The sequence below is a fragment of the Littorina saxatilis genome, linkage group LG5 (genome assembly GCF_037325665.1).
Source record: "Littorina saxatilis isolate snail1 linkage group LG5, US_GU_Lsax_2.0, whole genome shotgun sequence".
Classification (NCBI taxonomy): Eukaryota; Metazoa; Mollusca; class Gastropoda; order Littorinimorpha; family Littorinidae; genus Littorina; species Littorina saxatilis.
In genome coordinates, this window is record NC_090249.1 from 36,092,894 (window position 1) to 36,108,068 (window position 15,175).

A 15,175-nucleotide genomic window follows, 5' to 3' on the forward strand; every position below is an offset into this window, starting at 1 on the left:
ATTTTTGTAGAATCTTGGTGGTTTCAATGTTCTACAGTGCCTCTTATAATTATACGAAAAATAAATAATAAATTATGCAGATATATTTTTGTTTATCACATAAACGCTTTAATCTATTGGAATGTGTATATTTGCTTTTAAAACACACTATTGTCAAGATCTCTGTTAGAATCTACCAATGGCATTGAGTTCTGTGTGTGGTTGTGTGTGTGTGTGCGTGTTTCATTCACATTCAACACAACAAATAAGCCACTCAAAACAGCAAGGTCAAAGGAGTTTCCTTTATTTCACTTAACATTCCAACATGTACACCACCACAAATAACCACAAACACAATCACCCCATATCTACAACCCCAGCTATTTGACACAAGCACAAACACTCGCTCCTTTCTCTAACACACACACACACACACAAACAACTGCAGTAATGGCCATTGGCCTATCGGTATAACCAAGTTTAATGACAATGCTTTATTTTGATATGAAAACTTGTCAAATGCAATCAAAACTATACTGTTCAAAAAAAGAAACGCATAGCTTGTAATATTTGGTTAATTTAGTTATATGGCTACAAGGATATCCACCAAACTGCAGAAAATGTTTATCTGGTCGTCGACCTTTCGTCCATTGCCACAAGTGAGCTCTGCACGTGACGCATGCGTTATCAGTGGCTACAATGTCAAAATTGCTCATTTGGCATGACCACTCGTCATGCTTCAGTGTAATCTCGTGAAACTCGGGGAATATTGAGCTCTCACCATGTCTTCCAAAACCCATAAAAGCGGATTGTTCGCCACAAAGAAATCAGACGACAATTCAGCGACGAAAGATGGCCCGATTGAGCAGAGAAGACCGCCAAATTGCATTGGGTCGTTTACAAGCAGGCCAAAGTCAAAGTGCAATCGCCAGGCACTTCCACGTGTCCCAGAGCACCATCAGTAGACTGTGGGTCAGGTTTCAAGCCACTGGCTCCGTTGCTGACTTGCCACGAGCGGGAAGACCAAGGGCGACAACTGCTGCTCACGACCGCTTCATACGGCTCCGCCACCTCCGGAATCGTTTCTTGTCGGCCTCATCTTCTGTCCAGGCTCTCCCCGGGCCACACCGATTATCGGACCAGACCGTGCGGAACCGCCTGCATAAAGCTGGTTTGAGAGCTCGCAGACCTCACAGAGGAGCTGTCCTCCCCCGCCGCCATCGCCAGAACCGAGTGCAGTGGGGCAACCAGCACCTTCGCTGGACCGTCCGGAATCACTGGAGACACGTGTGGTTTAGCCACGAGTCCTACTTCCTGCTCCAGCGACATGATGGTCGGAGGAGGGTCTACCGGAGAGTAAACGAACGTTACGCGCCCAACTGTGTGGATGAAGCACCCGTTCATGGTGGTGGAGGCGTCATGGTGTGGGGGGCGATCAATACCGCTGGAAGGAGCACCCTGGTGCACGTCCAAGGGCGCATAACTGCCCAGCGATACGTGGAGGAAATTCTGCGCCCACACGCCCTTCCTCTTCTGGCTGACCAGGATGCCATATTCCAGCAGGACAACGCTCGCCCGCACACAGCACGACTCACCACCCAGTTCCTCACCGACCACCATGTCCAGGTGCTTCCCTGGCCATCCATGTCGCCAGACATGAACCCGATAGAACACCTCTGGGATGAATTGGACAGACGTGTGCGGAGGCGAGAAGAAGCGCCGGCAAATCACCGCGATCTATTGCAGGCACTTCAGGAGGAGTGGGACACCATCCCACAGCAAGATATCCGGCATCTGATCCAGTCCATGCCCAGAAGGTGCCGGGCAGTTGTTGCTGCTCAAGGCAGTCACACCCCCTCCTGACTTGACAGCCTCGGCACCCAATCGTATTGATTGACTGATTGATTTGAAGATGCAAATGAACTGTGTGTGCATTCAACTGTGTCCATACCAAATTTCAAACAAATAATCTAAATATTGGATTTTCTGTTAATTTTTTCGAAAAATAAAACAAATTTGGCAAGTAGCAACTATGCGTTTCTTTTTTTGAACAGTATAGTAAGATTGATGATTGTTACAGTACTCTGCAACAAAATACCAGTTAAATACCTGTACTGTAAGTTTACAGTGAATGCCAACACAGATATACACATGCACGCATGCTCACGCACACACAAATCTTGTCACTCATACACTGTTAGTCTACATGAACACACACTCAGATTTTTACAGTATTCTGCCACAAAATACCAGTTAAATACCTGTACTGTAAGATTACAGTGAATGCCAACACAGATATATCACATGCACCCATGCTCATGCACACACAAATCTTGTCACTCAGACACTGTTGGTCTACATGAACACACACTCATACACCACCCAAAGAAACAGTCGCCGAAACAGAAGAAAAGTGTAAAATGGTGATCTCCACACACACATTCACACAGTGTATCTCCGTTTGGGTTTCTTCCTGGTCATGTGTCGTTTGTATCCATCCTTGACAAAGTCCTCTGGCCTGCAGACACATAATATTAACACTCAGGGGTAGTTTTGGTCTATATTTACAGTGTGTACGTGGTGTTTTTTTTCATGCTTGTCTGGTTTCTTATTTTCTAAACCAGCTTCAGTACAAGTAAAAATTGAGGAAATTGACAGTTCTTCCAAGCCGAACTAAAAGAAAAAGACACAGCTGCCTCCTCATGACACCCCAAAAATGAATTATTCACAAGAAAAGCAAAGCATGTTGACAAAGGTACCTCTTTCCAAATGCGTAAATCTTTCACATAACGTTTCGGCAAGTGCACACAACCTTTTGCTACAAACAAAACTTCTGTGTCTTTCAACCATCTTGTGTGTAAGGTTTGAAATATTAAATCCTTCTGTCATTCCTGTTTACCAAAACAAATTGATAAAAGGTTTAACTTAAATTTCTTAGGAGCCAGTGTCTGGAGACGGTGAAGCACCAAAGATACCCACAGGTTAGAAATCAATCTAAAAATATTTGCTCTATCCCTCTTACTCCACTTCCACAAAAGGTGTTCCGTGAACCTTTCACAAGCAAAATTTACTTACCAGTCAAAGAACTTGGGGAACTCTGTAACTTCTTCCTCTGAATACTGGTCCAGTCGCTTGGCAACAGGCTGCACTTGACGTATTTGGTCCGATACATTTTCCAAGATTTCATCTGGTATTTTCTGTTCAAGAAAAAAATGCAGGCAATGAGAAACCTGTCTTCCACAATGTCGCTTGCTGTCACCTAACCGTTCTCCCACGCCCACCCTCCACACTACTTTTCTCAAAGACATTGATTATCAATAAACAGAACAAAAGGCATGTGAAGATTTACAAACACTTCAGAAGACTTACCGCCCGGCACTTACGATTACAGTCAGCGTGACAACAACTGTCAGCGTGACAACAACTAACAATCTCCTGGGAGGTAAAATTTAGTGCACTTCTGAAGGGAATTTAACCAAGCCACCTTAAAAACTGAGTACACACACAAAAGACCAGATAACAAAGTTTAGCACTTACATCATCAGGGAAAAGATGAAGTCGCCTCATGAGCCCTTTCCTCAATAGGTTCCCTTTAATTCTGCTGTATACAGACAGTTGCATAACCTGCAACACATATATATAACAAGATTATTCATCATGCTCAGTGTGCTCAATGTCGGTGTCGTTTAAATGGATATCTTGCCGTAATTTACACAGATAAGTACACAGATATTATCTGAGATAATGAGAGAAAAAAAGCACATCCACATTTTTAATAGAGGACGTTCGGAAATAACTATGTCAAGTTTTTATGGCTTGTGGAAGAGTTGCTTTCCCTTGCTTTTCCACAGAAACACTGAGTCAAGCTACACGTGACATTGTAGGCATATCACAAGCAAACAGCCTGTCTATTCGCTCACACGTTGACAACGTGTGGTGAGCCAGTGAAATCATGCGAATTACTGACATCCTAGTGAGGATTATATACCTCCGATGTATGCTTACTGCAATGTCCGGTCATTATAATGCTCTTTTTGTTCGAAAGTATTATCATCGGAGCTGACAATCGGCATTGCGGATGTGACTGACTCAATAATTGCAAGGAAAAACAACTCTACCGCAACCCATAAAAACCTGACAGAGATATTTGCTGAATTAATCTATTCCCATTCATGATGGGTTAAGCTCAAACCACACAAGCTGGTACATGATGGTATCTACCCACAGCTTATTAACTAAATCATTGATTCATACCGCAAAGCACACACCATTCACAGATTAAAATCTGTTGATCCTGCTCACCCTTGTAGGATCGATTTCATGAACTCTCCATGCTGACGCTTTGCTAAACCCTCCAGGGTACCTGAAAATCAACAGTTATGCACAACAGTTAGAAACACCAGCAAAACTTTGCTGACAAAGAACACATATCAATAGACAATTTTCGGAAATAACTCCTTCGAGTTTGTATGGGTTGTGGAGGAGTGACCTTTTCTTGTAAAACCTCTGCCAAACATTGGAGGGGCCAATCACTAGCAAGAGGTGTGTCGAAAACACGTGGATGGGAGCATCTGCTTCCAACTCTCCATTCGCTAGTGATTGGCCCCTTCAAAGTTTGGCAGAGGTATTGCGAGAAAAGGTCACTCTCCCACACCACATACAAACCAGACGGAGTTATTTTTCGTCTATCAGCATGAGCTTAAGAATACTTCTACGTGTACTAGTAAGTTAACAAAGCAGACATTGTCAATGCAAATTATGGTTTCATTTCCATTCATTCCCTTTTTTTTTTCCCCTATGGTAAAATGTTGTGATCCTGCTTTGCACTCCTTTACAAAGACAGAAGATACCAATTATTATCATTCACATTCAGCAATTTTCTGTTGTAAAGCAAGGATCATAGATTTAAAGTAGAAGTTCTACACTAAAGTATAAGTTTGAAGAGGAGTTCATGGGGCTGTAGCTTAACTTTTTCCGGACCGGACAAAATTAAAATCAGTGCAGGATGGATTACCTACCCTGTGTGATGAAAGAACGTGAAGGTACGCCAGTAGTCGGCCTGCATGGCAATGTCTTTTGTGTTGATGACAACCACATGGTCACCCACATCACCTGCACACAAAAACACACCTGCCATTATCCAAACCAACAAAGTAAGTGTGACAGGGTGATGCAGTAGTCTCCCTTCACTGCAGCTCTGCAGAGTTGTCTGCCGGCCTTGACAGCTTGAGCGTGGGCTATATAATTTATAGTAGCTATTTTCAAACGGACAGTTTCACATTAAATGTAGAGTTTTACTTAAAATTACGGGCGGGGATGTAGCTCAGTCGGTAGCGCGCTGGATTTGTATTCAGTTGGCCGCTGTCAGCGTGAGTTCGTCCCCACGTTCGGCGAGAGATTTATTTCTCAGAGTCAATTTTGTGTGCAGACTCTCCTCGGTGTCCGAACACCCCCGTGTGTACACGCAAGCACAAGACCAAGTGCGCACGAAAAAGATCCTGTAATCCATGTCAGAGTTCGGTGGGTTATAGAAACACGAAAATACCCAGCATGCTTTCTCCGAAAGCAGCGTATGGCTGCCTAAATGGCGGGCTAAAAACGGTCATACACGTAAAAGCCGTCGGAGTTTCACCCCATGAACTAACAAACAAACAAACTTAAAATTACTTACTCAACGGATGGAAGATGGGTTTATGTTTTCCCTGCAGGTATGGCACAACACGATATGCAGAGACGAATGGACACTGGTTAGCAGCATCATACAGCCACCATGTACGTGCAAACGCCCTCCATTGCTACAAAACAAAATGCAGACTCAAATGACAATATTACCTAATATTTGTAATAATAACTTGTACACATGCCGCTCTGCACACACCTTCTCACGTATCATCTACACACACTCTTTTATCACAGGCACATCTAGAAACACAATTGATTGAACATGCACTAAATTCTTAAGTACAGCAAGAATATGAACTAATTCTTTAGCCAGGCCCATGCATCGCCTATCGAGTTTTGTTGACCATCATCATAATGATTATGCTATCACAAGCTAGCTCTCTCTCTCTCTCTCTCTCTCTCTCTCTCTCTCTCTCTCTCTCTCTCTCTCCATATAGGTCACTCTCCCACACCACATACAAATCAGACAGAGTTATTTTTCCTTTGAAGGACCATATGGACCTAATGCCATCATCCCTCGGTAATAAAGTTTTCGAGTTTGAGTTCGAGTTCTCTCAGTCTCTCTCTGGATCTGGATTGGATAAGAAGCAGGTCTCCAGATCGAAAGAAATCAAGACAAGGTGTGTTTTTTGTAACAGGCGTTGATTGGCATACATGGAGCATGAGTCTGTATTTGATTTCTTTTGTTTATATGTGCCTTGGGCTTGGGAGGTCTTGTCCTGGTTACGTAGTCGTACATGTCATTACAGCTGGGTACAAAAAAATCAGAAACTTGTGTATAATATGAGAAAACCTGGCAGCGTGGACAGAGTTGATCTGGAAAGCTTAAGTGCAGAAAAGGACCTTGGGGTCAATGTAGACAGTGAATTGAAATTCTCAAAGCACGTGGAAACACAAGTCAACAAAGCAAATAGAATCCTGGGTCTCAGTAGACGGTCTTATGAGCATTTGGACGCAGAAACGCTAAGACTTCTCTTTGTTGCACTTGTACGGCCTCATCTGGAATTTGCAAATGTGGTGTGGAGTCCCCGACTCGAGAAAGATAAAAATCTGATTGAAAGTGTGTTAAGAAGAGCCACGAAGTGTATCCCAGGGTTGAAGACCTTGAGTTACGAAGAGCGTTTGAGAGTCTTGGAAGTTCCAAGCATGTGCTATAGGCGTATCCGGGGAGACATGATTGAAGCATACAAATTCGTGCATGGATACTACGATTGCAAGAACCCACTGGAGCTGAATAGCCTGTGTAATACCCGTGGACATCAGTTCAAGCTCAGGAAGAAACAATGCAGAACAGCTCTCCGACAATCTTTCTTCACGAACAGAATCATAGACACATGGAACTCCTTGGACAAGAATGTGGTAGAAGCGCCGACAATGAACAGTTTCAAAAATCGCTTTGACAATGCACTGAAAGACTATGAAAAGCCCAAATGTCAGTATGCCTCTCACTACAAATTCCCACCAGCCAAGAAAAAGTTGATAGAATAGGCCACGGTCAAAAGATCGTGTAGGTTATCTAGCCCAAAGTTAGGCTAGGATAGCAACTGATCAAAAGATCAGACAAAGGCTCAACAGCCAAAGTACCAGTCTGTCAACATATCATATCATCATTTCATATCATGTCTGTAGCAGACGCATTTCAAATCGTGCACTTCCACACATCAGTACCCTAATAGGTTTTCCGTTATTCGACGTAAAATCGGAAACAATGTGCATAAAAATCTTTTTAAAATGCATACACACAAAGTATCGGAGCAATCAATCAAAAGCTTAGATTTGGAAAGGCACTAAATTCGGAAAGGTTAACGAATGCCCTTACCAACACACGCTGGGTCGCCATTTTGACTTTGGCATGCGACGTCACTTCCGCCGAGATGGCACAGGCGCTCAAAAAGATGCAACAGCTGCTCAAGGATCGTTATACGCAGCATGCATCTGCTGCGACTTTTGTTATCAGTCGGCGGTTTCATAGGTCGTTGGATAGTTGTTGTTGTTGTTGTTGTTGTCAGTCGTTGCAGTGTTGTTGTTGACTTGGTCGTGCCTTACACCCGGGGGTACCGACTGAGACTGGCGTTAAATCATGGTTGCTCTATGTGTGTGTATCACGGTGTGTGTAAATGTCAAAGTGTGTGTGTGTGTCGGGTGGGTGTGGGTGTGCCACTGTGTGTGTGGGTGTGCCTCTGTGTGTCACATTGTACATGTGTGAGTGTGTCTGTGCCAGTGTGTGTGTGTCTGTCACAGCCAGTGTGTGTGTATGTGTTCGTTCGTGCGTGTGTGCGTGCGCGCATGTGTTTGTGACTGTGTGTATCAGCGTCTGGGTCCGTGTGGGTGTCTGTGTCTGTGTTTGTGTGTGCTTGGGCACGAACAGTGTAATCGTACCACTGAGCTAGTCACAAGCGGTGCAGGGAATAATATCAACGAAACTCTATGTGCAACAATTTCCTTTTTTCCGCAATCACACCGTGACTTAGGTACACCAACGAACAAAACTCATTTTCTTATGATAATGTGACCAGCGCAGATTTTATTGCACACAATATATTGTCAACTTATTTCCATGTAAACAACGGATTTTCAAAATCTAAGCCAAGCTGACTCATACGTAGTTAAACTATAAAACAGACATACAAAATGAATATGAAATAATGTCCCATGACATATGAACAGAAACAGTCAAGACATGCTTTAAAACACAAGATTATATATTATGAGTGAGTATTGTTCTCTGCTATCAAGCATGGATATCATGAAATGCGATATGTTTCCAAACAAATAAAATGATTGTAAGTCCAAGAAATAAAGGATAATCTGCATAACTTTAATCCATATTTCAGAGAGAGAAAAAAATTGTTGTGATTTGTTTCCAGTGAAATGGATTGGGCGATGTCATACATTATTTCAGTAGGAGCTGTACCCTGATAGCTGCTCTGCTTTAGATTATTAAGTATTCATACTTCACACGTATTGCACATGAAACATTGTAAAGGGAACAAGACTTCAACTCTTCAAAACTAAATCCAAGAAAGATTATTATCAAAACGACGTCTTAACCTCTAGTAATGACATGAAATAATAGCATACAGCAAAACAAGAACAAACAACCCACTTGTGACAAGTGCAACGACGAATGTTACATTATGAGTTATGAAAGTCAAAACAGAAAAACGAAAAGTGTTCACAAGTTTTATTTCATAGCCAACGAAATCAACAATCTGAGGTCCAATGCAAAATAATTTTCATTAAGTACTGCTTACGTATTCGTCAATTTAAAGTGACCCGACCCTTCCTAAATTCATCGCTTGTGTCCCCCCCCCCCCCCCCCCCCCCACCCCATAACTTAATAGTCTACAACCAATAATTCTTGTCTTAAACACATTTTAAAACCAACAAATGTCGGTCAGCTTAGAGTACACTAGGAACCATGATAACGCAAGCCTCCCCCGTTTAATTCCTACCCTGTTAATTATCCCCCGTGACGCAAACAACCTTACGTCACATCGTAATGACGTCATTGCCCCGTTAGTGGCGCCATTGTCTTAGGACTCAGAGTTTTCGTGCTTGGAGAAGGAGATGGCCATGCCGTCAGCTCCTCCACGTTTGGCGATGAATTTATCGTAGACAACCAGAGCCACCAAGCCCAAAATGATACCAACGACAATCATTGCGAATCCAAGACCAGCCATGGCACCTGGATATGAAGAGATAAGATTCAGGAATAATTCAAGTCTTTGAAGGTTTGTAACAGATAAATATATCAGCCACGAAACAATTCCGTGGTCGTTAACCATAAACTTTGACTGGTTAACTGAGGAAAGAAAGCTATATGGGGCATCTTGAGCTCCCACTCAATCATTAAAGGAAATGAACTTGAATTGACTTAATCAATGTAACTCCTGTTAGACACACGTGACATATACCGCGTATACACACACACACACACACACACACACACACACACACACACACACACACACACACACATACACACAAACTCCCTCACACACACACACACACACACACACACACACACACACAAACTCCCTCACACACACGCACGCACACACACACACACACACACACACACACACACAAACACACACAAATTAGAAAACACATACAGAACAAAAATGTGAAGTATATGTATCTAGTACTCTTACCTCTGGAGTATCCACCACTGCTACTACTACCTCCATCTGCAAAAAGAATAAATTTCAAACATAATATACTTGTACCTTCTATCTCCTAAGCGTTTTTTATTTTTTAATCTAGACAACGACTTTTTTTTAAGGTATGAAAGTGCCATCCTCTATCATTTCAAATTTACCACGAGTCTTGTAAGTAAGGTTTGAAATTAGAAGAAACAACAATCCACAATTCATGCCGGTCCCCTGGCAGTGTTAGAATGACCGTGCCGTTTTGTTTTGGGGACAATACTCTCTCTCTGTCTGTCTCTCTCTCTGTCTCTCTCTGTCTCTGTCTCTGTCTCTGTCTCTGTCTCTCTCTCTCTCTCTCTCTCTCTCTCTCTCTCTCTCTCTCTCTCTCTCTCTCTCTCAGATGCATGTATGAACTATTTGCAGATGATACTACAATTCATTCTAGTCACCAAGATCTTATTAAACTAGCAAATATCCTCCAAGAAAACATTGATCGATTACTTGAATGGTCAGAACTAAACCATATGTCACTGAATCCAAATACAACTAAATGCATGCTACTTACCACGTGGCAAAACAAAACAAAAATCTAACATCTGGATTTCTGACATTGCTAATACGAAATCAAGATGTTACCCGAAGTTGATAGCCATAAAGTCTTGGGAATAACTATTGACAATAACCTGTCTTGGTCAAAACATGTAGATACACTTTGTAAAAACACATCCAAAAAAATACTAGTTATCAAAAATCAAACACTTTCTAGACCTTCGCACAAGAAAACTGTTTTTTCAGGCACATATTCAGTCAGCTATTGACTATGCTTCCACAGTGTGGGACTCTGCAAGTGCAAATACTTTGAAACACTTGGGCAGTTTACATAGACGAGCTGTTAAATTAATTATTTTAAAAAATACATCTCTTTCCATGACTGATTATAAACGATTGCAAATTCTTCCTATCAAAGATAGATTTGCATATAACAAAGGTGTGATGATGTATAGAATTATGTCAGGGAATGCACCTACACTCATTGCCTCAAATTTCAAAATAAATCATTATAGAAAATGTAACAAATTAATTACCCCAACTCCAAGAATTGACCTGTACAAGTCGAGTCTATCATATTCTGGAGCAATTATGTGGAACGCCATTCCAAATATAATTAAATTACGAATTCATGAAACATCATTCAAGGAATATTACATGCTGTTTCTTTTACAAAACTTATAAGAAATATTATCAAGCAGCTGGCAAAATATAACTGTACTCTCTGATTATATTGAAAAACATGATTATATATAATTCATGAAGGAGTGGTTTTTATTTTTACACAAACACATATTTCTCTGTTATATATAATTTTCAAGCATTGCTAAAGAATCCTAATGCATCTTAAAATGTCTTATTGGTTGCTTGACATGTTAATTATGGTAAATATGTCATTTGTACTATAGTTAAACTTATCTTTTATTTCTTCTTGTTTGTTACCCCTCAATGGGCGAGGGCCGGATGAAAAAAAGCATGTATACATTGCTTATTCTGTCACCCTCGTAAAATAAATTTCAATTCAATTCAATTCAATTCAAATTCTCTCTGTCCCTCTCTGTCTCTGTCTCTCTCCGTCTCTCTCTATCTCTCTCTGTCTGTCTGTCTATATCTGTCTCTCTCTCTCTCTCTCTCACTTACCCGATGTCTGTGCTGCGGTTTGACCAGATGAATACTGACCTATTGAACAGAAGCAGTTACTTGTGTCAACAACCCTTTTTGTATTCCCAAAATGACAGCAACACATAGTGCTAAAAACGTAACGCTCCGGCCCACAATAAATGACACAGATCAAGACAGTCAGGGCACAACCATGACGGTGTTCAAGATTTCATTATAACTTCTTTTGTTTCAAAGAAACAACAGCAACACTGGAAGCACACAGACACATGCAGACACTGACAGACACAGACATACATACACACAGACACACAGACACAGACATACATACACATACACACACACACACACACACACACAATGACACACACACACGCTGACACACACACACACACGCACACACACACACACACACACACATCACGTCACGGCATGCTCGTAGCAACGCATCCACGTCTCTCAAACACACACACACACACACACACACACACACACACACACACATACACACAACCACCACCACCACCACCCCAAACACACGTCACTATACTCACGACTATAGACGTCACAGGAAGCACTGGACTCTAAGGTGACCTGTCCTGTGTTGGAGACAGACGCGTCACTGAGGCGACACTCAGAATAGTTGCCACAGTAGTCGAAACTGTTGCACGTGAAACTACCCTCCTCCACGCAAAGCTTAGCGCACTGCTGTGGATTCACGCCCTGGATCACGCGGTTATCACGCAACCGCACCTGCTTGTGAGACTTGGCCACGAAGTCTTGAAGGTAGGCACCTAGTATAGAATGGAGTAATGTAATGAAGCAGTCTCCCGAAAGCGACGTATGGCTGCCTAAATGGCAGGGTAAAACGGTCATATGGGTAAAGACCGTGGGAGTTTCAGCCCATGAAGAACTGATGCCGTTGTGACATTTGTGAAGATTGAAAACGTAAGCAGTTTTCACATACTTCTTTTGTTTTGTTTCGGTTTGTTTTCGTGTGTTGTGTTTTGCAGCGGTCGCCGCGCTCATTGTGGCAAACTCGTGTTGAGTACATTTGGCATTTTTCAGGTGCCATATACGTATTTTAGTCAGTATATCGCTTAACAAAATAGGTCTTGTTTTGCGTAAACCTACGCAAATTACTCAAAGTCAGAGCGGCCCCTGTTTTATTTTGTGTTGTTTTGCTTAGTGTCATTATGGTAGTCTGCTTAAAATAAAATGTCCCGTCTTTCTTATAAAAGAATGTCACAATTAATACGCGAATTCCACAGTGCACTGTACATTTCTATTATCCCCGTTCTAAACTCGCTTATTATGATAGTTTTTTGACAGTGAAATCCCTCTCTTTCCCATGCACAAATTTGACAAAAAGTAAATTCCACTGTCAATTGTAATCAATAGTGGAACCTCCCTGTTAAGACCCCCCCCCCCCCCCCCCAAATTAAGACTCCCTCCTTTTTAAGACCTTGTTTTCTCAGATCAGACTTTCTGTTCAGGAACTCTGTAAATTTACCCCCATTTTAAGACCCCCTCCTTTTTAAGACCTGATTTTCTCAGAATGTTTGGAGGTCTTAAAAGGGGGGTTCCACTGTACAATCCCTTGACCAAGCAACTTACGCGAGTAATGGGCACACGAGGGAGCCTGTTTGATGTTGCCCTTGGGGGCGTCGTAGTAGTGGGTCTGGCCAAGGAAACAGGTGTTGACGTCTGTGCAGAAGTCGAAGGACTCGCAGTGGAAGGTGTTGTAGTAGGTGCACAGCTTGGCGCACTCGCTGGCCGACATCACGTTCTGGTAGATAGTGTTGGACCCGGAGAGCACCGTCTGCCCGTCAAACTTGTCGAAGTTGCTCGTATAGTCTCCTGCAAAACAACACGACCGTTAAGTTACTGCAGTCTCCTGCAAAGTAAACTAGACAGGAAATATCTGTATACACGACGGTCAAACTCATGTAGCCTCCTGCGAAGTAAACAGGACAGTCAAAATTAGTCTCCTGCAAAGTACGTACACGACAGTCACACTTCTGCAGTCTCCTGTGACGTAAACAGGACACTCAAAATTAGTCTCCTACAAAGTACACACCACAGTCAAACTTCTGTAGTCTCTTGCGCAGTAAACACGACACTCAAAATTAGTCTCCTACAAAGTACACACCACAGTCAAACTTCTGTAGTCTCTTGCGAAGAAAACACGACAGTCAAACTGTCCCTCCATGGTTCACATGACTCTCAAACCTGTAGTCTCCTGCAATATCATGTACACAGGACACTCAAACTACTGTAGTTTCCTACAATACACACAAGGGCACTCACACTTCTGTAGACTCCTGTAATATGAACAGGACACCCAAAGTTCTAGTCAACTATATTCACGAATATAATATACAGAGCACAAACCGCGTTGTCCTTCAGTTAGTGTCGGACCTTTTTTTTCTTTTCTTTTTTATATTTAGTCAAGTTTTGACTAAATATTTTAACATCGAGGGGGAATCGAAACGAGGGTCGTGGTGTATGTGCGTGTGTCTGTGTGTCTGTGTGTCTGTGTGTGTGTGTAGAGCGATTCAGACTAAACTACTGGACCGATCTTTATGAAATTTGACATGAGAGTTCCTGGGTATGATATCCCCATACGTTTTTTTCATTTTTTTGATAAATGTCTTTGATGACGTCATATCCGGCTTTTCGTGAAAGTTGAGGCGGCACTGTCACGCCCTCATTTTTCAACCAAATTGGTTGAGATTTTGGTCAAGTAATCTTCGACGAAGCCCGGACTTCGGTATTGCATTTCAGCTTGGTGGCTTAAAAATTAATTGATGACTTTGGTCATTAAAAATCGGAAAATTGTAAAAAAAAAAAAAATTTATAAAACGATACAAATTTACGTTTATCTTATTCTCCATCATTTGCTGATTCCAAAAACATATAAATATGTTATATTCGGATTAAAAACAAGCTCTGAAAATTAAATATATAAAAATTATTATCAAAATTAAATTGTCCAAATCAATTTAAAAACACTTTCATCTTATTCCTTGTCGGTTCCTGATTCCAAAAACATATAGATATGATATGTTTGGATTAAAAACACGCTCAGAAAGTTAAAACAAAGAGAGGTACAGAAAAGCGTGCTATCCTTCTTAGCGCAACTACTACCCCGCTCTTCTTGTCAATTTCACTGCCTTTGCCATGAGCGGTGGACTGACGATGCTACGAGTATACGGTCTTGCTGAAAAATGGCATTGCGTTCAGTTTCATTCTGTGAGTTCGACAGCTACTTGACTAAATATTGTATTTTCGCCTTACGCGACTTGTTTTCTCTTTTTTTCTGTGTGTGTGTCTCTTCTCGGGACAGGGTAGAACAGCAAGCGTTCTACGGATTGTTACAATTATTTGAGGGGGGAAAACCCAGCTAAGATACTCACTGATATAGAGATCACAATTGGGGTTGTCCTTCAGCATGTTAGGGCGCTCATCGGGATGGAGGCTAGACAGGAAGCACGCGCCGGCTTCCCAGCAGTAGTGGAATGATTGACAGTTGTAAGTCTCTTCCCCAACACAGTTGGAGGCACATTCATCCACCGACAGACCCGGCAGCATAGTCTTATACCCTTTGCCAGCCTTCTGTGGGATGGTCTGAAACTGGCTCATGACATCTGCTGCAAACGAAGAATGGAGACTGGTTGTCATTTCATTTC

At 42.0% G+C, this 15,175-nt stretch overlaps 2 protein-coding genes across 2 annotated transcripts in view; both read right to left on the reverse strand.

Moving 5' to 3' along the window:
* Positions 1-267: 267 nt before the first annotated feature.
* LOC138967000 (large ribosomal subunit protein uL13m-like) lies at positions 268-7,571 on the reverse strand. The gene is made up of 7 exons (XM_070339420.1): positions 7,481-7,571; positions 5,651-5,774; positions 4,998-5,091; positions 4,282-4,342; positions 3,517-3,603; positions 3,055-3,176; positions 268-2,497 (listed from the first exon to the last, which is right to left on the reverse strand). The coding sequence occupies exons 1-7, from the start codon at positions 7,499-7,501 to the stop codon at positions 2,422-2,424; spliced, it is 585 nt and encodes a 194-aa protein (XP_070195521.1). The 5' UTR covers positions 7,502-7,571; the 3' UTR covers positions 268-2,421.
* Positions 7,572-8,979: 1,408 nt separating this feature from the next.
* Positions 8,980-15,175, reverse strand: part of LOC138966997 (uncharacterized) — a 34,524-nt gene continuing 28,328 nt past the window's right edge. The window contains exons 17-22 of the mRNA XM_070339414.1: positions 14,903-15,136; positions 13,101-13,343; positions 12,038-12,277; positions 11,505-11,543; positions 9,819-9,854; positions 8,980-9,349 (exon numbers count right to left, since the gene is read on the reverse strand). Coding sequence (XP_070195515.1) covers positions 9,198-9,349; positions 9,819-9,854; positions 11,505-11,543; positions 12,038-12,277; positions 13,101-13,343; positions 14,903-15,136 — 944 coding nt within the window. The 3' untranslated portion in view covers positions 8,980-9,197. The remainder of the gene's footprint in view (positions 9,350-9,818; positions 9,855-11,504; positions 11,544-12,037; positions 12,278-13,100; positions 13,344-14,902; positions 15,137-15,175) is intronic.

What these genes read in the sequence shown, in the direction of transcription:
- LOC138967000 (XM_070339420.1), bottom strand. Translation starts at nt 7,501, where the DNA reads ATGGCGACCCAGCGTGTGTTG. An exon ending in ACGTTCTTTCATCACACAGG is followed by an intron (nt 4,343 to 4,997) that starts GTAGGTAATCCA and finishes GTTGATTTTCAG; the next exon opens with GTACCCTGGAGGGTTTAGCA. An exon ending in TTCCCCAAGTTCTTTGACTG is followed by an intron (nt 2,498 to 3,054) that starts GTAAGTAAATTT and finishes ATGTGTCTGCAG; the next exon opens with GCCAGAGGACTTTGTCAAGG.